Source organism: Octopus sinensis, linkage group LG1, assembly GCF_006345805.1.
Source record: "Octopus sinensis linkage group LG1, ASM634580v1, whole genome shotgun sequence".
Classification (NCBI taxonomy): domain Eukaryota; kingdom Metazoa; phylum Mollusca; class Cephalopoda; order Octopoda; family Octopodidae; genus Octopus; species Octopus sinensis.
In genome coordinates this window covers 45,011,327-45,035,067 of record NC_042997.1, presented here as the reverse complement: position 1 = coordinate 45,035,067, position 23,741 = coordinate 45,011,327, and the positions used below count along the sequence as shown (strand labels likewise).

General features: G+C 36.4%; 1 protein-coding gene across 9 annotated transcripts in view; it reads left to right on the top strand.

The window, feature by feature from the left end:
• Positions 1 to 23,741, top strand: part of LOC115216625 (protein sidekick-2-like) — a 676,686-nt gene that overhangs the window by 537,320 nt on the left and 115,625 nt on the right. For all 9 annotated transcript variants that reach the window (XM_036500690.1, XM_036500685.1, XM_036500715.1 and 6 more), the window contains 9 exons: positions 1 to 80; positions 1,038 to 1,136; positions 4,101 to 4,289; positions 7,795 to 8,165; positions 10,341 to 10,575; positions 11,521 to 11,636; positions 16,372 to 16,558; positions 18,503 to 18,799; positions 21,317 to 21,515. The exon at positions 1 to 80 is cut by the window's left edge and continues 136 nt beyond it. In XM_036500690.1, the coding sequence (XP_036356583.1) occupies positions 1 to 80; positions 1,038 to 1,136; positions 4,101 to 4,289; positions 7,795 to 8,165; positions 10,341 to 10,575; positions 11,521 to 11,636; positions 16,372 to 16,558; positions 18,503 to 18,799; positions 21,317 to 21,515 (1,773 nt within the window). The remainder of the gene's footprint in view (positions 81 to 1,037; positions 1,137 to 4,100; positions 4,290 to 7,794; positions 8,166 to 10,340; positions 10,576 to 11,520; positions 11,637 to 16,371; positions 16,559 to 18,502; positions 18,800 to 21,316; positions 21,516 to 23,741) is intronic.

Genomic DNA, 23,741 nt, shown 5'->3' with positions numbered 1-23,741 from the left:
CAGACTCACGGTTGACAGCTACACTTTGAAAGGTTCCGGCCCAGAAAGCGTGCCTATAACTGTAAGAACTTTGGAAGATTGTAAGTATTTTGTCTATCACAAAACATTAAAATAATTCTTGAAATTATATATTTTGTACTCATTTATATAAATCACGTATACAGTGTCCAAAAGGCTTTTTGTTCTTGGGTGTCACTCACCTTGTAAAAAAAATCTAAAAGTAGAAACTTGTGTCACTTAAATGATTGTGTGTCTCAGTTACTGGGCTTGCTTTTCATACATATATATATATATACATGCATACACACACACTCATTCACACACACACACGTTATATGTTATAATATTTCATCTCATGAACAAAAATGTCTTTAAGGGTCATATAGCTCCCGTTTTCTCTCAGTTACAAAGATTATTTTGTATTAAATGCAGGTGCAGTTGTGTGTTTAAAGAGTTTGCTTCCCTGCCATGAGGTCTTGGGTTCAGTCCCACTGCACAGCATCCATTATAGCCTCAGACCAACCAAAGCATTGTGAATAGATTTGTTGTGCAGAAACTGAAAGAAACCCATCATATACATATGTGTGTGTGTGTGTGTGTGTGTGTGTGTGAGCGAGCATGTGTTTGTGTGAAGAATTGTGTATGTGTATATGTGTGTGCGTGTGTGTTGTACTCTAGTCTAGATACAACATTTTGCTATGGTTGTAAATGAACAACACTTTCATTCACATGGCATTCACATGGCATTCAAATTTCCCCCAACTTACAAACCTAATGTTTATTTTCTGCTCAAGCTGACTCTGTTCTTAACATACACAACACATATTCACAGGTATGATAAAAAGATAAACATTTCTATCATTCACTTGTCAGACAGTCAGTTACTTAACCTTTTCATGAACAAGAATGATATATGTGTTTGCTTCTAAATGTTTCACTAAATATATCGAAGAAATTTCTCATTTTCCTATTTTTATTTTCTTAATACGATTTCATTGAATTTTTCTAAGAAAGTACATCTTGTCGATATTTTTTAGTTCCTGATAAAGTAGCGCATATTGGCTTCAAGAATGTTACAGACCGTTCCGTTGTAGTGATATGGAAAGCACCACTTAAGAAAAATGGTATTCTTCTAGGTAAGCTGACAGAATGTGTTTCTTTAACCCATTAGTGTTCGCATTATTCTACCAAAATTAAAGCTTTTTCATCCACTTTGTTTTGAACTAATCCAGCATTATCTTTTAGCAATGAGAATTTGATGAGGTAGCTGTTAATTTTTAAAACGATATTGTAGGGTTGGTGTGAGAGACCAGATCTGGCCAGTTTGAACATAAAACGGGCAGAATACTTTTGGCCGGATATGGCTGGTTTAAAAGCTAAAGGGTTAAACCTTTTCATAACAACCTGTTTGAGACTACCCTTGATTTAAACTTCCTGGTTTAGCCCATTAGTATTTAAACTGGCCATATCTGGCCAAAATATTCTTGTCAGATCTGGTTTCTCAATTCTACCCTACAATGTCATTCTAAAAAATTAACAGTTGCTTCATCAAAATCTCGAAATTACAAGATAATTTAACGCTTTTGTTACCAACCCAGCCGAAACCGGCTCTGGCTCTGAGTACAAATATCTTCTTTTTGTAAGTTTTGAATAAAAATCTTCCACCAAACCTTAGTCACAATTTATGTTCCTAACACTAGCTTAATGATAATTAAGTTCATCATCATCATCATCATCATCGTTTAGTGTCCGCTTTCCATGCTAGCATGGGTTGGACGGTTCGACCGGGGATCTGGGAAGCCAGAAGGCTGCACCAGGCTCCAGTCTTATCTGGCAATGTTTCTACAGCTGGATGCCCTTCCTAACGCCAACCACTCCGTGAGTGTAGTGGGGGCTTTTTAACTTATTTTAATAAATTCTTTGTTATCTTTAAAATTAATTGAAAGAAACACAGAACATCACAAAATAAATGCAGTGATGAAAGGGTTCAAACAATGTGAATAAATAAGCATTACTTGTGACAGAATAATTTGAATGCTAAAGGGTTAAAGTGACCTAATTAAAAAAACTTCCTGGAAAATTTCATATTACTATTTTTTTTTCAAAGTTATTTTACCAACTTCTTCCTTGTTTTTCACATGAATGGAAACAGTGTATTTCAACAGAAATACTGTAACAAAAGGGTTAAATAATACCTATAGGACACTACTATTATCAATGCTTTATGTACCTTAGTTGTCATCATCATCATCATCGTTTAACGTCCGTTTTCTGCGCTAGCATGGGTTGGACGGTTCGACCGGGGTCTGGGAAGCCAGGGGCTGCACCAGGCTCCAGTCTGATCTGGCAGAGTTTCTACAGCTGGATGCCCTTCCTAATGCCAACCACTCCGCGAGTGTAGTGGGTGCTTTTTACGTGCCACCTGCACAGGTGCTAGGGGGCGTCCAGCATCAGCCACGATCGGTTGGAGCTTTAACGTGCCACCAGCACGGAAGCCAGCCAAGGCGGCGCTGGCAACAGCCACGTTCGGATGGTGCTTTTTATGTGCCACTGGCACAGAAGCCAGTCGGGGCAGCGCTGGCATCGGCCATGTTCGGATGGTGCTTTTTATGTGCTAAATTTTAGTTGTGTTAAATTTATTTGCATAATTCATTGTTTAAGTATTATCTCTGGAGTCTCAAACTTTACTGAACCTATGAAACTGCGGGACTAGAGTGAACTGGAAGTATAGGGTCAGTGACATCATGCAAAGAGCCAAGGGGCCTTGCTGAAATGAGAGGAGTAAGGGAGGTGATGTGAGCAGAAGGATGACTAGCATGAGCTTCTTTTACTTTGGGGCAGTAACTCAGGGCAGATATGGTGGAAATGTGAGTTGAGGGAATTTTCTGTTAGATTCTGGCCATAGGTAAGTAGGGTTCCTATGGATATATCCTGGCTGAGAAGAATTGACATAGCTAGGGGACCTGCAAGGTAGGTGAATTAGGCTTCTTTTTTTTTTTTTTTACACATCACAAAGACTTAAATGTTTATTAATAATAATTAAACTAAAATGAAACATTATTTTTTTATTGGGGCAGGGTCAAAATTTTATGCTGATTCTTGTAAATGAAATATAACAGAAATACATATTGTATGGAAAAGGAAGTATTTACTTTGACTAACTGCTCTTACAAGGTAATTCCATAATGTAATGGAAATGTGCTCTCTCACTCACACATTGTAGCTGTAGAATTCGGTAGTGGAAAATATATTCAACTACTATCTCTACATATGTAAAAGAAAAAAAAAATAGAGGCAAGTTTCCCTTTGTCTAATTTTGGGTCTTTCTGAGTACATAATGAGATAGAAGCCAGAAAGCACATTGAGCATAAATCTGCTTGTTTATTTTATTCTCTTTTTTAAGGATCATGTTAGCATAAAGTCAGTAGTTTAATTTGTTTCCTATTCTTTTTAACTCACTGCTCTTACGGGGTAACTATCAAAGTATAAACACTACCCACTCACCTTGTAATAAATGTTGTTTCAATTTTCTACTATAATGGCCTCATTTCATCACACCTAGTCTGATGTGTCCTACTCCTACCTCCTCTCACTAACTACTGTCCTTCATCCCCAGAACATTGGCTCTCAAGAATCTTCTCCATGCTTGTGTCTTTCTGTAACATTTTAAATGGAACATCAATGACATCAAACTCACCAGTTTGAGTGAGTCATAGGCTCTATCCCCTTCTCCCAGACTGTCACTTCCTCTCATCTTCTTTGCCCATTTATTCCTGGGAGGATCATGCAGGCGGAGCCCTTAATCCTGCTTTCTATTAGGCCTGTCAGAAGCGACCATCTCCAATTGATCTTCTTGGATCCTCAAGCAAGACCAACCAAGCTCATGAATGTCATCCAACCGTCTTGTTTGCACTCTACCTCTGGTTCACCTTGCCAGTTGGTTCTCTTCCACGCTTAGCAAATAAAAGCACAATCCTTGCAATCCTTTCTTAACACTAAAATGCCTGTTGGTTTTCCTTCAGACTCAGCAAATATAAAAAAAAGTTTGAAATCTTTTCTTAACACTAAAATGCAGACTGAATTCAATGTTTCCATTGCAGGTTATATTTTGGAGTACGTTGAAAAGAATTCCACCAATGTAAATTCTAAGCCCTTTAGTCCTCAGCAGTTAAGTTACAAAATCCCGTCACTGAAACCAACGACAGTATACACAATTTCTGTAGCTGCACGGACAAGAGTTGGCCGTGGCCCCTTCTATTCTGCAGATGTTCGTTCAGGATTTACACCAGGTAAGATGACTATATGTCTGTCATAACATAATAGCATTTATTTACTATAATTAAGACAATATGCGTGTTGCAATCGGCCTTGTTTTATAAGATCTTCACAACTGTCCGTTTTAGCTTTAGTTCCTTGAAATTGAATAACTAAGTCTTTGAGCCATTTGGCATCAACCTGCCAGAGATCACCTCTATGCTTATGACACAAACTTCTCATTTTAAAGTGATTGAGTTTAAAACCTTTTATCAAAATTTTCATATTAACCCCTTACCCGGCAGAAACGAATATATGCGTTTTGACCGAAATCATTTTTTTTCTATCTCTGGCGAGTTAACTCGTCAAAAGATAGACTCGCCAAAATCGACAGCAAACGAGTTCCTTCGTCTATTATAAAAAATATGTCATATTATAAAAAATATGTCATATAGAAAATATGTCTGAAAAAATACATTTATTTTTTAAATAATTATTCGGTAAGGGGTTAATTTATTTTCCAGACACTAACTTAATATCAACAAAGTTATTTTACAAGAATTTTTCATCTTATCCTCTAACCCGTAAAATTGAAACGGTCAGTTAGGCTATTATTTGATAAAATGAGAAGGGTGCAAAAAGTGTTGGTATGAGGGAAATGTGGTGGCATAGTGATGGTGACTGATATCAGGGAAGGGGTGAACAGAGTTGTGTAAGTGATGAATATGGAGTGGCAGTGGGATGGTAACATTAATACAGCTGTCATTCAGGGATACACCTGCACGCACTTTCAATGTCTTTCTCTCTTTTGTTTCTCTCTCTCTCTTCCTCTCTCTCTCTCTTTAACACACACACTCACAAATCTATATAGACAGGTATTTGACAATGTTTGGACCGAAATTATCCAGAAGTAACCAAAGTACTCCTTTTTTTTCCATTTATGAGCAAATGATAAAGAAATTATTGTCTGCTAAATACTTAGCGCCAGATCACTTTTCTTTTCACAAAGACAATGCTTCAAGTCAACATTGAAGTGAAATACCTTATCAATTTTTTTTTTATTACTTCAAAAATTATTATCACTCATTCATCTGTTGCAAAGTCAGACAGATTTCTAAAGGGAAAAATGTTATCACTTAGTATGTTATCCCTTTTGACGTTGTAACCAGACATTACAATTCTGCAAATAAAAAGTTTTTAAAAATTGCGATTTCTTCTCACTTTTTCATCCTGCCTTATTTTAAAGTTATGTATGGTAGCTATTTTAATGTTCTGGATTTTTTTCTAGAAGTATATGCTTCAAACATAGGAGATTGTGATTCCACACAAAAATTAGCACTAGCGTTGGGGGTTGGGTTTAGAATTTAATGTTAGGATTAGTATTATATATTTGAGGGATAAAATTAGTATAAGAGTCTTAAGTTAAGTTTTAAGGTAAGAGCTAAGGATTAACATTTAATGTTAGGGTTTCATATTAGGGCTTAGAATTACAATTTTGAGTTAGGGTAAAGATTAGTTTAAGCAGAAATTGGAAAATGATGTAAAAGATTTGAATTTGTGTATAATTTTTTACATATGTTTGGAATTTGGATATCAAGCAAAAATATGTTCTTAAAAGAAGGAAAATAAAAAGGTTTACAAAGTGTTCTTAGTCTGAAATTTTGTTGAGTGTTTTTTTCGAAAAGATTTACTGTAACTTAAATAAAGAGCTTTTTGATGTTACTGTTAATTCTCTGAGTCATTAACTCAGGCGACGCAGAGTAATTCAGCTCGTTATTTTATAGATTATTGGAAGTCTTGTGATTACTATATCATTTCTCATTTGTTTAGCATCACTTCTGGAATATTCATCATTAAAATTAATAAAGAATCCATTTACTTTTAACTTTTTACACACACACACACACACATACACACAGGTGTGCATACATACATGAGTTTATTATTAATCTAAGGTTTTAAAAGATTTTATGTCTAGGTACAAATGTAGGCTGTGTGGTTTCCCAATCACATGGTTCCAGGTTCAGTCCCACTATGTGGAACCGTGGGCACCATGGGCAAGTGACTTAAGCCAACCAAAGCCTTGTGAATGGATTTGGTTGATGGAAACTGAAAGAAGCCTATTGTATGTGTATATATGTGGGTGAGTGTTTGTGTCTTTAATTATACCCCACCACTGCTTGAGAATTGGTGTTAGTGGATTTACATTCTTATAACTTTGCAGTTTAACAAAAGAAAGTGATACAAAATTATCAGGCTTAAAAAAAATAACTAAGCACTGGGGTCGATTCATTCAACTAAAATTATTCAAGATGGTACCCCAACATGGTCACAGTCCCTTGATTAAAACAAATAGTGGCTGTGTGGTAAGTAGCTTGCTAACCTACCACATGGTTGCGGGTTCAGTCCCACTGCGTGGCATCTTGGGCAAGTGTCTTCTGCTATAGCCCCGGGCCGACCAATGCCTTGTGAGTGAATTTGGTAGACGGAAACTGAAAGAAGCCTATCGTATATATGTATGTATATATATATATGTGTATGTGTGTGTATGTGTTTGTGTGTCTGTGTTTGTCCCCCTAGCATTGCTTGACAACCAATGCTGGTGTGTTTACGTCCCCGTCACTTAGCGGTTCGACTAAAGAGACCGATAGAATAAGTACTGGGCTTACAAAAAAGAATAAGTCCCAGGGTCGATTTGCTCGATTAAAGGTGGTGCTTCCATTGGATTAGATGGATTTTGCTGAAGCAAATTTTCTACAGCTGAAAAGTTTTCCAATTGCAGCAATATTTCCATTTGGTTTGACCTATTTTCACAAAAGACTGGAAATGACTGACACTATTTGTATGAAGATGACACTTGCTTACTAAAAGAGACACTCTGTCGGTTACGACGACGAGGGTTCCGGTTGATCCGAATCAACAGAACAGCCTGCTCGTGAAATTAACGTGTAAGTGGCTGAGCACTCCACAGACACGTATACCCTTAACGTAGTTCTCGGGGATATTCAGCGTGACACAGAGAGTGACAAGGCCGGCCCTTTGAAGTACAGGTACAACAGAAACAGGAAGTAAGAGTGAGAGAAAGTTGTGGTGAAAGAGTACAGCAGGGATCACCACCATCCCCTGCCGGAGCCTCGTGGAGCTTTAGGTGTTTTCGCTCAATAAACACTCACAACACCCGGTCTGGGAATCGAAACCGCGATCCTATGACCGCGAGTCTGCTGCCCTAACCACTGAGCCATTGCGCCTCACTTGCTTACTATCATGAGACAACAAGATAGGCCACACACACACACACACGCACACACATACACACACACACACACACACAGGTTTAATTTCGTAACAGTTTCTTTGTTCCAAATCTATTCACAAGCAACTTCCTTAACCACACAGCCATCTCTATGTAGATACTACATCATTATTATCGTCAGATAAAGAATACCTATTGGATTACACTATTTTAATCTTCACCTTTTATTATCACTATTTTGCTTACATTTTTGTCTTTTAATTTTACTTTTTTTCTTTGTGCCATAGTGCCTCCTGGAGCACCAAGCAGCTTAGGAATCAGTAACATTCATCCCAGATCTTGCCAACTAAGATTCACTCCAGGTTTTGATGGTAAAACTTCCATTACCCAGTGGATAATTGAAGCTCAGGTTAATTCAGATAAGAAATGGAAAAAAATCTACAGCGTATCTGCTCCCGATGCTACAACCCTGAGAATTCCGAATCTATTCCCTTACACACATTATCGTCTTCGCATCATAGCTGAAAACACTGCCGGTCGTAGTAACCACAGTGAGCCATCTCGACTGTTTCAAACAAGTCCTGCTCCACCCAGTAGACCTCCTGGAAATGTTACAGTTCAAGCTATCAATGAGACAGCATTCCGTATCAGCTGGATGGTGAGAAAGTCTTTCTATAAAGATCTACACAAAAAAAAAATTTGTAACCCTTTTATAACATTTTTTATTTATTTTTAAAGTGTTTATATATTTTTTTTTTTTTCACAAATACCAATATCGATAGAATTAAATCAAAAATATGGAGGCTGATCTGATATTTCATTCCAGATTTTCTGTCACAGTAAACCTAAGTCTTTGAGCCATTTGGCATCAACCTGCCAGAGATCACCTCTATGCTTATGACACAAACTTCTCATTTTAAAGTGATTGAGTTTAAAACCTTTTATCAAAATTTTCATATTAATTTATTTTCCAGACACTAACTTAATATCAACAAAGTTGTTTTACAAGAATTTTTCATCTTATCCTCTAACCCATAAAATTGAAACGGTCAGTTAGGCTATTATTTGATAAAATGAGAAGGGTGCAAAAAGTGTTGGTATGAGGGAAATGTGGTGGCATAGTAATGGTGACTGATATCAGGGAAGGGGTGAACAGAGTTGTGTAAGTGATGAATATGGAGTGGCAGTGGGATGCATATTCAAGTAATTTCTTCATGAGTTCTAAGACCTGTTAACTAGCTAAACTATAGCACAGAAAATGTAACGTCAGACTCAAAAACATAAAAAGTGAAAAAAGATTTTTAAAAAACGGGCGTGGCTATGTGGTAAGTAGCTTGCTAACCAACCACATGGTTCTGGGTTCTGCGTGGCATCTTGGGCAAGTGTCTTCTGCTATAACCCCGGGCCGACCAATGCCTTGTGAGTGGATTTGGTAGACGGAAACTGAAAGAAGCCTGTCGTATATATGTATATATATATATATGTGTGTATGTCTGTGTTTGTCCACGTAGCATTGCTGACAACCGATACTGGTGTGTTTACGTCCCCGTAACTTAGCGGTTCAGCAAAGGAGACCGATAGAATAAGTACTGGGCTTACAAAGAATAAGTCCCGGGGTCGATTTGCTCGACTAAAGGCGGTGCTCCAGCATGGCCGCAGTCAAATGACTGAAACAAGTAAAAGAATAAAAGAATAAAGAATAAAACCATCTGCAGTAGATTTGTACTTAGAAATAAGAACTTATTATCTAGTGAGTTGTTATTATCATCAGTGGTGAACTGAGAGAATTGTTAGCATGTCAGACAAAATGCTGAGTGTCATATCTTCTGGCTCTTTACAGTCAGGGTTCTTCAGATTCCATCAAGATTGACTTCACTTTTTGTCCTTTCGGTGTCAATAAAATCAGTACCAGTTCAGCACTGGGGTCAATGCAGTTAACTTACCTTCTCCCCCCCCCACCCAAATTTCAGGCCTTGTGTCTAAAGTTACAAAGATCATCATCACCATCATTATCTTCAACATTGTCTTCAACAGGAGAGTCCAGCATATTTATATATATGTACATACACAGATATATAAATGCAGATATATATATATATATATATATATAAATATATATATAACGGGAAGCTTTATGAAAATAGACAAAAGACGAAGGCAGGTGGAAAACAAACAAACAATTGTATTAGTATGGCGCTCAGGAAATATAAATAAAACAAGTCGAGCCTACGCTCTTCAACAGAAAGATACACAGAGAGAAAAAAAACACAGAAAGAAGGAGAGAAAAAAAGACTGAGCGTTTCATTTCGTTTCTTCTTCTCCTAGTACAGTTTATATATATATATATATATGTATGTATACATATGTATGTATGTATATATATATGTATGTATATATAAAATGTATGTATATGCACACACCCACACATTCACACACATATTGTTGGATGGATGGCAAAATTGAAAAATACCCTTAAAAAAGACAGAGATAACCTTTATCATTTTTATTTTTGTAACTTTGCTAGTGTACTGCAATTATTTAGTGTCAATTGTCAATTTACAATAATATACAGTTTGTATAGCTCCCTTTAGAAAGTACACTAAAATTAATAAATTTCTTTGTGATAACCCTGTAATATGTTTAGTATTATACGATTTTCAAAAGCAAGAAAACAATCAAAGATGATCAAATATATCAACAGTTCCACTATTCTTTTACTCTTTTACTCTTTTATAAATATTCTGGGTAATGGTGCCAAAACTACTGTTAAACCTGTAAAATTGCTTTTTATCTGTTTATTCACTGAATCACACATTAATTAAATGGTTTTCAGTTATTAACAAAGCAAGACTGGAATGGAGTACCCCGTGGCTATGAAATATGGTACAAAGTTGTTGGCAGAAATGAAAGTTGGACAGTAGTTACTCTGGAGAATGCTTTCAATAATTACAGCTATATTTTGAATGGTCTCAATGAATGGGTGCTGTACAAAGTGAAGATGAATTCCTATAATTTTGTTGGCAAAAGTCCTTTCAGTCCAGTAATCAGCCAAAAAACCATGGAGTCTGGTAAAGTATTATTTCATATTGTTTTATCTTTGGTAAATATTGCAACACAGAAGTGAGACAAAATAATCTGAAGTGATAATTAATGTCTTTTTGAATAATTCGGTGGTTTTCTTAGAAGAATTTAGATTGCTAACAGCTGAATTTCGTTGTATCTTGGGAGGGTCATATTATCTTAATGCCTTATTATGCAACACACTCACCAGTTCGATTTCCACTCATTTACTTATTTATATTTTGTTTTTCTTCCAAAGTTTTCATTGATTTTGCAACCTTGACATGGTTGAATGACAACTTTGGAAGAAAAACAAAATATAAATAATAAATGAGTGGAAATTGAAGCGGAGAGTGTGTTAGATAATAAGGCATTAAAAAAATATGACTCGCTCTAGACACAACAAAATTTGCTTCAACACACAAGTTCACATAAAGAATCTTGCAAACCAGATACAAAAACAAACAGCTGAATTATTGTGCCCAAAAGTCTACAGTTTAAATTATGTTTTAGATTATCTCACCAGAGCTTTAGATAAAGCTATAGCCCTAACCACCAGCGTGTAACATCCATGCTTGGGAACATTTTGCATAAAGCATTGTTGATGCTAGCTAAAATGACATATTATGTTGTATGTGTCATTTCATTGTCTCATTTCGTAGTTCATCCATAGAGCAGAATCATTAGAGCGGGAAACAAAATGTGTTGTGCTCTGAGTTCAAATCCTTGCAGGGTTAACTTTACCCTTTATTCTCCTTTGAAATCATTAAAGTAAATTACCAATCCGGGGCAAGGGATTAGCATAATTGTTAGCGCATCAGATGAGATGTGTGTATGTTTATGTTTGTGTGTATGTATGCACACATTCTTTTTCCCTTTCTCTCTCTCTCTCTCTCTGTTTTGACTTAAATCAGTCAACAGAATTAGCAGATTTTAATTGTTTTTTCTTTCAGTGCCATCATCTGGACCAAGCAATGTAACTGGAGAAGCAGTTTCTTCCTCTTCTATTGATATCCAGTGGGGGGATGTGCCTCTCCTTGAACAAAATGGCCAAGTCCTTGGATATAAGGTATTGCACTTGCTTTGATTACTCCTATTTACTGGTTTCGGTTATTGGGCTGTGACCATGCTGGGGCATCACTTTCAGGGTGGTGCCCAGTAACTTTAGTCAATCATTAAACCCAGAGCTGTAGGAATAGCATTAGGCTAGGAGATTGAAGAGGGTATAAGTAGCGTCAGGGGTCAGTATAAAGGAGACGGAGTGGGAAGCAATGTGATAATAGTAATGTTGCATGTTGAGTAATTAGACTCAGCGATGAGATGGGTTGGTCCATCTGCTATGCTAACATGGGTTAAACAATTCATTAGGGTCCAACACCATTGCAGAAATTTCACTTTGAAAAATAAAAAATGTAAAAGATAGTGCAATGAGAGTCCAATGCAATGTCAGTGAATATCAAGGCCAAGAAATGCTGAATCACTTAAGAGATATTTCTCCTAATTTGTCATTTTAGAATGTCTCTTCTTTCCACCAATTTATAATAGTGTTATCTTTTTCACTACATGCTTGTGTGTGTCATCATTTAACATCCATGCTGGCATGGGTTGGACAGTTTGACCAGTGCTTGCAAGCTGGAAGGCTGCACCTGACTCCAGTCTGATTTGGCAATGGTTTCTACAACTGGATGCCCTTCCTAATGCCAACCATTCCAAGAGTGTAATGGGTGCTTTTACATGTCATTTGCATGACACCAGTATCTGCCATGACTGCAATTTTACTTGGCTTGACAGGTCTTCTTCTCAAGTCCGGCAAAATGGTATATAAGTGCAGGCATGGATCTGCGATATTAGTTAGGTGGTGAAGAATAGTTGTAAGCATTGCTCTTGTACTTAAGAATAGCAGCTGATTTTAAGGTTACGAACTTTATGTTGCCTTTATGGTTTGGAGTTTGGTTCCTCTGGCCTTAGTTTGGTCAATGCCTTGTTGGTAAAGTTTGGTAGATGGAAATTGTACAAAAGCTTGTCATATTTGTGTATGTGCACTTGTGTGTCTTCGTATTGACAGTGTTTGGGCAGTTGTGACATTGTGCCTCATGAATATATAAAAAAAAACATGTCCAGCAGCTGGGTAGTTCAACCATATTAAGATGTGGGGAGAAAATGTACTTAGCTTAATAAGTAAGGGTTGATGTCAGGAAGAGCATCTATCTGTAGCATACTGCCTCAATAGGTTTTGCCCAACTCATGCCTGCATGGAAAAGCAGATATGTAAAAGGGTGATGAGGATATTAAGTAAATGTAATACTGATAATTTTTTTATCCTTGAATTTATTTTTCATTACTCTTTTACTTGTTTCAATCATTTGACTGTGGCCATGCTGGAGCACCGCCTTTAGTCGAGCAAATTGACCTGAAGACTTATCCTTTGTAAGCCTAGTACTTATTCTATCAGTCTCTTTTGCTGAACTGCTAAGTTACAGGGACATAAACACACCACCATCGGTTGTCAAGCGATGCTGGGGAGACAAACACAGATACACATACATACACACACACACACACACACACACACACACACACACACACACACACATATGTATATACACATATATACGACGGGCTTCTTTCAGTTTCCATCTACCAAATCCAATCACAAGGCTTTGGTTGACCCGAGGCTATAGTAGAAGACACTTACCCAAGGTGCCACGCAGTGGGACTGAACCCGGAACCATGTGGTTCATAAGCAAGCTACTTACCACACAGCCACTCCTATGCCTATTGTTAATAAAATGTATTATATTTACTCTGCAAATGAATTCTTTAAAAAAATGTTTTGATGACGTTCAGCTGTTAAAAACTTTGAACTGTTTAGCAATGTGTTTATTCTGCAGATAAATACTTACTTATAATATTTACTAATGTGTTCCTTTTGTGGATAAATACTTTAATGTATGGTCAGTATATTTACTCACTCTTCAGATGAATGCTTTAGATTACTCTGTTAATAAACATTTAAAATAAACATTTAACAATGTATTTGGTTTGTGGATTAATGCTTTAAATAGTGTATAGCAATATGTTTATTCTTCAAATGAACACTTTAAGTAGTGTTTAGCCGAAAGTTTATTCCATAAATAAACATTTCAAATAATATTTACAGATAAAAAGTATGATGGGAATTTACTGCTAACAAATTTGCCATAACAGATTTACTGACAATGTATTTACCTTGCATGAAATCACCCAGTGATGCATCTACCACAATGCAATTATCCATGATGAAATTACGGCAGATCTTTTTCAGCCACTAACATTCCATCTTTTTACAAACATGGTGTATTCTTTTCTTTCTTTTTTTTTACTTGTTTCAGTCATGAGACTGCGGCCATGCTGGACACCGCTTTGAATTTTTAGTCAAATGAATCGACCCCAGTGCTTAAATTTTTTTTTTTTTTAAGCCTGGCACTTACTCTATTGGTCATTTTTGCCAAACCACTAAGGTACAGGGATGTGAACACACCAGCACCGGTTGGGAAGATTTAATATTTAATATTCATTTACTCATTTACTTGTTTCAGGCATTTAACTGTGGCCATGCTGGAGTACCGCCTTTAGTCGAGGAAATCAGCCCCGAGACTTATTCTTTGTAAGCCCAGTACTTATTCTATCGGTCTCTTTTGCCGAACCGCTAAGTTACAGGGACGTAAACACACCAGCATCGGTTGTCAAGCGATGTTGGGGGGATAAACACAACACACAAACATACACATATATATATATATACATATATACGACAGGCTTCTTTCAGTTTCTATCTACCAAATCCACTCACAAGGCTTTGGTTGGCCCGAGGCTATAGTAAAAGACACTTGTCCAAAGTGCCGTGCAGTGGGACTGAACCTGGAACCATGTGGTTGGTAAACAAGCTACTTACCACACAGCCACTCCTGCACCTATATATTAACAATATGAAAATACGAGCAGAATTTAGGCTAGTTGAAATATGTCTGTGACACATTGCAACTGCTAAAAGGCACTGCAGTTACTGTGAAGAGAGAGATTTATTATCCACAATAACTGCAGAGTATTTTCCTTTTAGCAGTTGCAATGTGTCACAAACATATTTCAGCTAGCCTTAATTCTACTCATACCTAAACACTACTTTGTGCTAATGCTTCATTGTTTAATATGAAACTAATTTTTTTTTTTTATGTTTTCTGAATTCTCAGAGATTCTAAGGATCACCAACATGTTCTGGAAAGATGTATACTTAAGGAAATATACTCACTTTTTTATTTTGTTCATTTATTTACTAATTTCCATGTTTTTCTTTACTCTTTTTGGGTTTTTTTAGCTATTACTGTATACTTTTGTAAATTGTGTTCCTTTTCACTGAATTGTTTCTCTTCTTGATATACAAGGGGGTACCCAAAAGTAACCAGAAACATTCTCTTTGGGACAAGCACATTGTAGTTCAGGCTTCTGTCACTAAAAGCCACTTGATGCAACACTTAGACACACAGTCTGCCTGCCAGTAACATCAAGTGTGATCTTACTGCCATGTGGTGGGTGTGTCTTTGTTTTGCAGTGCTTCTTCCTTGTTCATCGATTTTTGTGATGGCTGAATTGAAGGAACAGCGTGCTTCCATGAAATTCTGTTTTCTGCTGAGGAAACAGCAGCCAAAAACGGTTGTCATGCTTCAAACAGCTTACAAGGACACTGCCATGAGCAAAACACAAGCTTACAAGTGGTTTTCATGTTTTAGGAATGGTCAATTGTTGCTTGAATACCAAACTCACTCAGGACAACTGTTGACCTCCCAAACAAATAAAAACATCACATAAATTCATGAACTGATCTTGGATGACCGTCATTGAACAATTGACAAACTTTTTGATATAACTGGTATATCCGGGAGGTTGCAACAAGCGAGTTTTGGGTGAGGAATTGTGAATGAAGAGTTGCATCAAAAGCAATTATGACTGAATGTGCGTTGTGAACTGAATGAACAGTTGGAAGTTGATCCAGACCTTTTCTGAAGGTTGTTGCTGTTGACAAAAGCTGATGCTATGGCTACAACCCGGAAATGAAGCAGCAATCAAGTCAATGGAAGCATTCAATGTCATCACACCCCCAGCAAAAAAAAGCATCAAGTGAAGTCCAATGTCAAGACGATGCTGATTTGTTTCATAGATGCGAAAGGAATTGTCCACACAGAATTTGTTCCTCTGGTCAAACTGCTAGCCAGACATTTTACTTGACAATTTTGAAGCATTTGCAAGATGCGGTGGGACAAAAATGCCTTGACCTGTAGCAAGGTGGAAAGTGGTGGTTTCATCTTGACAATGCACCTGCACACACCACTTTCTGTGTGAGACAGTTTTTGCGAAAAATGGCCTGACCGCATCACCTGCCCTCCCTATTCACCCAATCTTGCTTCCTGTGACTTTTTTTCTGTTCCTGTGAATGAAAACCATCCTTAAAGGAAAATTTTTTGCAGATGTGGAAGAGGTTAAGAAATAAATGACAGAGGCATTAAAAGGCATCACTTCACAGGACTATTTTGAACTCTAGAAAATGCATCTTGACCAATGCATTGCTTCAAATGGAGAATACTTTTGAAAGTGATAAAAGTGTAAACATGTAAAACTGAATGAAATTATATTGCAAAATTCAGGTTTCTTTTGGATACTTCCTCTTATATTGTAATATTTCCAAACACTTGAACATTGCCGTAAAACATTGTAACTTTAAAAGATATATATATATGTTGAATGTCATCTTCTCTGTTCTTCTAATTTAGATCAAATATCAAGCTGTGGATGAAGGAATGGTGCCAAAATTCCAAACTGTGAATAACGAAACAAGGCAATATGAATTGCGTAACCTGTTGAAGTATGTCAGCTATAAGATAAATGTGCTTGCCTTCACTAAAATGGGTGATGGTGTGCTCAGTGAACCAACACTATTTATCAGAACTAAAGAGGATGGTAAGTGGCCTAAAAAACAACACAGATGCATGTTGGGGTGCAATGAAATAAAAAGTGGAAAGACTTGTTTCTTTTCTTGAATGCAAGAGACAAGATCTTCATTTATGTGACTATTATATTTACAGATAAATCCCTCTATTTACATAATATCGAGGTCTCTTTCATTCTTTTGTTGTCTTGCCATTTCTATCAATATATAATATATATATATATACATAATATATATACATAATCTCTATATATATAAACGGCAAAATGTTTGGCTATGTATGTGTGTGTGTGTCCTTTATACAAATCCACAATTTTTCAGTTAGAAGGCTCGCACTTTCTATGGTCATTCAAAACCGTCCAAGGGTGGTTGTGAAGATCTTTTCATTTCCCAATTGCCCCTGAAAGCCATTTTAAAAAATCAATAAACCCACCCCTTATGTTTCAGGTAACAAGTCTTTAATACAAGGGACGTAACTCACTTAATCCAGGAGTTTAATCTAAAGATATTAAACCATAGCAAGGGAAATGACTCTTTAAAACTCTGCATTTCCCTCCCTTTGTTATGTATCACACCTCAATACTGTACCAGACTAATTTATCTAATTTAGGACCAGAACTGTCCTGGATTTCTTGATTTTCCAGTTTCTCAGAGGATTTCTAAGTCATATCTTTAATTAAAAAGGTAACACAGAAGTAAGAAGCAGAGATGAGGGTGGCATTTACGATCGTTTCGATTTACTGTCGTAAGTAAATCTCTTCAGAATGTGAGTATAGATAGATGCATCAGTTAGGATGCAAAAATGATTGATACATATGTGATGGTAATGTAAACCAATTGGTAATTTTTACATTGAAATTTTGTTCTTACACTGGTAAATTCGTTGGGTAGAGGTTTGCTTGTGGTAGATTGGTTAGTTTCGTTGGGTAATTAGAGTAAGACCTATTTACAAATGTTCTAAAATCTTCACAGCCTTGGTTTTTTATCTCATTCTGAAAAAAATTATATATATATAAATATATAAGTATTATTGCCATTATTAATACTATTAATAAGGTAATAATAAGGTGGCTAGCAAGTTCTCACTGTTACAGGTACAAAATCTAAATTTACCTTATATATATATACACACACACACACACACACACACACACACACACACACACACACACATACATACATACAGGATGTCCCCAAAGTTACTGATCTCAATTTTTAATAACTGTTTATGAACCATAAATTCAGTCTGAAAGATAGAAAAGAAATTGAAAAAATAAAATATATTGTGTCAATTATTTTTAATGAAAACCAGAATGGTGTGTGACTTCTGGGACACCTTGTGTGTGTATATATATATATATATATATATATATATATATATATATATATATGTGTGTGTATGTGTGTTTATATATATATATATATATATATATATAAAACAGAGTTTGTGTGTGCATATGTTCTTTATGCATTCAAAAACTCATTTGCTGATTTTGATGTATGGGGTGTCAAAAGATTCAGTAAACTTTCGGCTAACAAATAAACTTTATTTTCATTTACATATTTCCATTACAAAAATTTAACATTATAATTATTTGTATAAGTCAACTATTGTAAACAACATTTTATACCACCACCGCAGCAACGTCACATCTATATCTATTTATTAGCAGATGTCTGCACATAATGCCAATGAGGGAGTGAGAAGGGAGAGACACCAAGTACCCCAAACTGTGCCAGCGCTCTACTCAACACTTCAACACACTAATCGACATATACCCATTAGTCCAAAATATTAAACACACACACACACACACACACACATACACACACACACATACATACTTTCATTCATGTATATATGAAATACGAAATAATGAACAGCCCTAAATAGCGTGATAGCCTGTGAACACATTGATATTGTATCAGTAATGTCTGTTTCATTTATTTTTCAGTTCCTGATCCACCTATTATAATATACTTTCCTAATGTAACATATGAAATGGCAAAAGTGGTATGGGCACCTCCAAAGAAACCAAATGGCATCATTCTGAAATACAGAGTGACTTACGGACTAAGAGCTAACTTTAGTTATCAAAAACCAAATTATACAATTGTAAATGCTAATGTAAATAGCTTCACAGCATACAACCTCAAGAAAGAGAAGTATTATACTTTCAGTGTTGCTGCTAAGACTGCCCTTGGCTGGGGAAATGCAAGTGAAGTTATAGTGTTCACTACTGCTAAAAGATGTGAGTGATTTCATTTTTTACCAATTATTTTTTTAAGATGCTTTAATAAACAGAAAACAACACAGCTCCCATGACTTTCGGAAACATTTTTTCACGCTCAGAGTGACTGAAGCATGGAATAAACTGCCTGCGTCAGTTGTTGACTGCCATGACACTGCATCCTTTAAGGCCCTCATGCTTTCCGAAATCCGCCGAAACTACACCTGATTATATATACACTTTAGATGAGTTGTAGTGCACCTGAGCACTGTACACAATTATTATTATTATTATTATTATTATTATTATTATTATTATTATTATTATTATTACTATTATTATTATTATTATTATTATTATTATTATTATTATTAAACTTACAGAGGGAGAATGTTGGTAAAAGTTACCCACTGTAGTGAAATATGGAATATCAGAAGGCATTTTTAGTACAAAATATTTTAATCTGTTAAAAGATAATGAGAGCTGACGAGTCATATGAGCATAGCCAGTATATGTTGATGAGTCAGAGAAAGCTTCAGGTAGGGAAAGTCATACAAGGTGAGTTTGGAGGACCAAAGCTTCTCTGGGAAATGCAGCAGGATTTGGAAAGATAGCAATGGTGTTTGGATGTTTACTCAACATGTTTACAATATTGTGCTACACTGACAAGTATGCTGGAAAATGCTGTTGTTATCGCTAGGCTTAACTCATCGTAAAGTCAATACCACAATGACTGATATCCAATCTACAGTGGAGAAGGCTAGTCACTGGATTTGGTTAAAAAGAGGCGATGAGCGATGGCTAGAAGGATATTGAGTTCTTCATAACCAGCTGATCTAGCAAGCGGGGCTTCATATCAGTGAGGTGGGGAGCAGTGCGCATTGATGCCATCGAGAGGTAGGCCCCGAAACGGCGCGCATTCTCTCCTGATGACCCCATACACTTGCTAGCTTCCGGTATACGGAGATTTTAACTGGTAGCACTTGCATGTGCAAGTTGTTTGCAAGACATCTTGTGTTTGAAATATGGATTCAGTTAGAAGTTGTTATAGAAACTGAGCTGGTGTAAAAAAAAAATATGCTGTTCATAATATGGCAGATTTGTGGGCTGATGGCATTCAGAAGTTCGTGAAGCAAAGTTGACATAAATGGAATAGGCTGTTTGTGATGTGTTCAGAGTTGTGAGCAGATATAATTCAGAGTTAGCAGTGCAAAGCTGGTATGGAAAACAAACAGGTTGTTCCGATGTTGCACGGATGCTGTCATCATCATCATCATCATCGTTTAACGTCCGCTTTCCATGCTAGCATGGGTTGGACGGTTCAACTGGGGTCTGGGAAGCCAGAAGGCTGCACCAGGCCAGTCAGATCTGTAGAACTACAACATCCACTGTATCCTTTTGCAAGGAGATTTGCTGGATATTTTGGCTGCTATTGCTTGAAATTCAATCAACCCTATAGAAGCACTTTCATGAGATTAGTTCAAATCCTGCTGTACTCCTATATCCTGTCACCTTCATTGCGTTGTGTCTGCAGCTACAGTGAATAGCTTTCTGCAGTCCAACCTACCTAGTCTCCAATTAACACTGCTGTGGTAGGTAGTAGCTACAATGTTGCTTGCTTAGTTGCAATGTCAACTTTGCCAGCTATTTTATGTATAGGTCTTTTGCTTGCAGTGACAAGTACAATTCCTGTTGAAAGGGAACAAGTGATACAAGCCAATGAAAAAATGTCTAAATAAGTACACAACCTCTGAGAAAAAGCAAATAAATCTCTCTTCATCACACTGTACTCTGATTATAAAAACAATAAATTATAAATTAAAAGAAAAACAAACAAGAAGGATGCATTGGATAGTGTAAACCTAGATACATTATGCCTGAACCAACTCCAGGCAGGTTACGGCCAGAATGTCTTTGGTCAAAGGTTTGCAAAACTGAGTTTCACCTGAGGTTAATAATAACAACAACTGTAGATGTTATGCAGTTTGTTTCTTTTCTATCTGCTTGATGTTGCTAAAAATCAGAGATAAATGCTATTCCTGTTGGTTATTATGATTCAAAAGGAATTCACTTTTCATGGAAATATAACATTTTTATTAATGTTGCTATTCAATTACTTTCATCTTATATTTAACTAGCAGTATCGCCCAGCGTTGCTCGGGTTTGTAAGGGAAATAACTATATAAGCATTTTTAGAGAGTTACTTCCCTTATATAATAGCGAAAACAAATGCATTAAAAATGGGAAAAAATTATGGTAAATTTTTTTTAAATCATAGACTCATCGTAGGCACGCGCTAATACCCAGAAGGGCTCGATATGAATCACGACTATAAGATACCCGGTTTTGGTTAAACTGCACCGCAAAATGTGGGAGTAGTTAGGAATCTAAATCGTAGGAGACAGACACACAACTTCACTTTTATATATAAAGATGTCATTTCTCAAAACTACTAATACTATTCCGTCTTTTTTTTTTCTCCTTTTTATTGTTAAAATCATGGACATTTATTCTCCTATAATGGTATTCTTGTTTTAGATCCTCCTGAAAGCCCGTCAAAGCCAGTTGAAAGTTCCCGAGTTTGGTCACGATCTATCACCGTCAGCTGGCATCATGGTAACGATGGCTATGGACCATTGCGGAACTTCACTATCCAATATCAGAAAAAATACCAGCAAGGTTGGGACACAGTGAAAAGTGTTGTGCCACCTACTGTGACAACATACACCATTACAAAGTAGGTTTTTATTTCTTTTTTTCTTTTATTTGTTTCAGTCATTTGACTGCGGCCATGCTGGAGCACCGCCTTTAGTCGAGCAACTCGACCCCGGGACTTATTCTTTGTAAGCCCAGTACTTATTCTATCGGTTTCTTTTGCCAAACCGCTAAGTAACGGGGACATTAACTCTCCAGCATCGGTTGTCAAGCAATGCTAGGAGGACAAACACAGACACACAAACACACACACACGCATATATATATATACATATATACGACAGGCTTCTTTCAGTTTCCGTCTACCAAATCCACTCACAAGGCTTTGGTCAGCCCGAGGCTATAGTAGAAGACACTTGCCCAAGGTGCCACGCAGTGGGACTGAACCCAGAACCATGAGGTTGGTAAACAAGCTACTTACCACACAGCCACTCCTGCGGATTTTTTCTCTTTTTATTCATTGTTGTTCTTGTTTCCATTGGTGCTGCTTGTCTGTTCAAAAATCGAGGACAGTGCACTTTAGCTAGCTCAAGATGAATGTTGTTGATGTTATGACTTAGGATTTAGTTACACCTGCTATTTGTGACTACACTCATTTGTTAATCACTGTTTTACTGTATCAGTAGAAACAAAATTTGTCTGAGCATGTAATTGATAGTGGATACTTGCTAACAATGACATGCAAAAACACAGAAACCCAGATTTAGCCAGGCCACTGCTAGACATTTTGTCTCTGCTTTATAGTGCTTTATAGCACTATACATCTATATATATCTTTATATAGTGCTTTATAGCACTATACATCTATATATATCTTTATATAGTGCTTTATAGCTCTATACATCTATATATATCTTTATATAGTGCTTTATAGCACTATACATCTATATATATCTTTATATAGTGCTTTATAGCACTATACATCTATACGACTATACAAGAAGCTTTCTCAAGATAAATACCACCATGTTGTGGCTTTCTACAATATATCCATTAACCCTTTCGTTACCAGCCTGGCTGAAACCAGCTCTGGCTCTGAGTACAAATTGTCTTGTTTTCGTAAGTTTTGAATTAAAATCTTCCATCAAACCTTAATCTCAATCTATGTTCCTAACACTAACTTAATGATAATTAAGTTATTTTACTAAATTCTTTGTTATATTTAAAATTAATTGAAAGAAACACAGAGCATCTCAAAATAAATACAGTAATGAAAGGGTTAAGACAGTGTGATAAAATATAGTGTTTCATTTCCAGAAAAAGTGTTTTCCAGTGATTCATTTAAATATAGCAGCACCAGAATGAGATTTTGTATTTTTACTATTACAAAGCAAGCATGTTAATTCAGCAATTAGTTGTATATGAAGTTCAATAGAATCTGCAAGCTGAAAAGAGTAATCACTGTTACAGTAAAGTTTGGGGGGAAAGAAAAAATCAAACAGAAAATACTTCTAATTTTTAAAGTTGAAAATTCAGTTCTATATAATTAGTTATTGAATATCAAATTGAGAAAGAAATAATAACTTTCCTTTAAAACCATTTTGAAAGAGTTTGTAAAAGCAAAGTGAAAACAGTGGCTTGTTCTTTCATTCCACTTCTGCATTGGGAATAATAATAATCATCATCATCGTTTAACATCCACTTTCCATGCTAGCATGGGTTAGACGATTTTGACTGAGGGCTGGTGAACCAGATGGCTGCACCAGGCTCCAGTCTTGATTTGGCAGAGTTTCTACAGCTGGATGCCCTTCCTAACGCCAACCACTCCGAGAGTGTAGTAGGTGCTTTTTACGTGCCAATAATAATTATAATAATAATAATAATAATAATAATAATAATAATAATATTGACAGTAATAGTAATAATGATAATAATCCTGTTTGCCACTTATATGGAAGTTATTGACTGGAATACTTGCAGAGTCAATGTACGAACAACTGGGAAAAAAATGGGAGTCCTGCCACATGAGCAGAAGGGTTGCAAGTGTAAGTGCAGAAGTACCAAGGATCAACTCCTGATAGACAAAACTGTACTTACACACTGCAAGAGGAGGAAAAGAAACTTAGCCATGTCATGGATCGACTATTGTAAGGCGTACGATATGATCCCACATTCTTGGATTATGGAGTGTATGAACCTATTTGGTATTGCATCGAATGTTAAGTGATTACTTGGAAAAAATATGGCGAATTGGAGGACCGATCTGACAGCATACGGAAGGAGTTTAGGGACAGTAGAAATTAGGAGG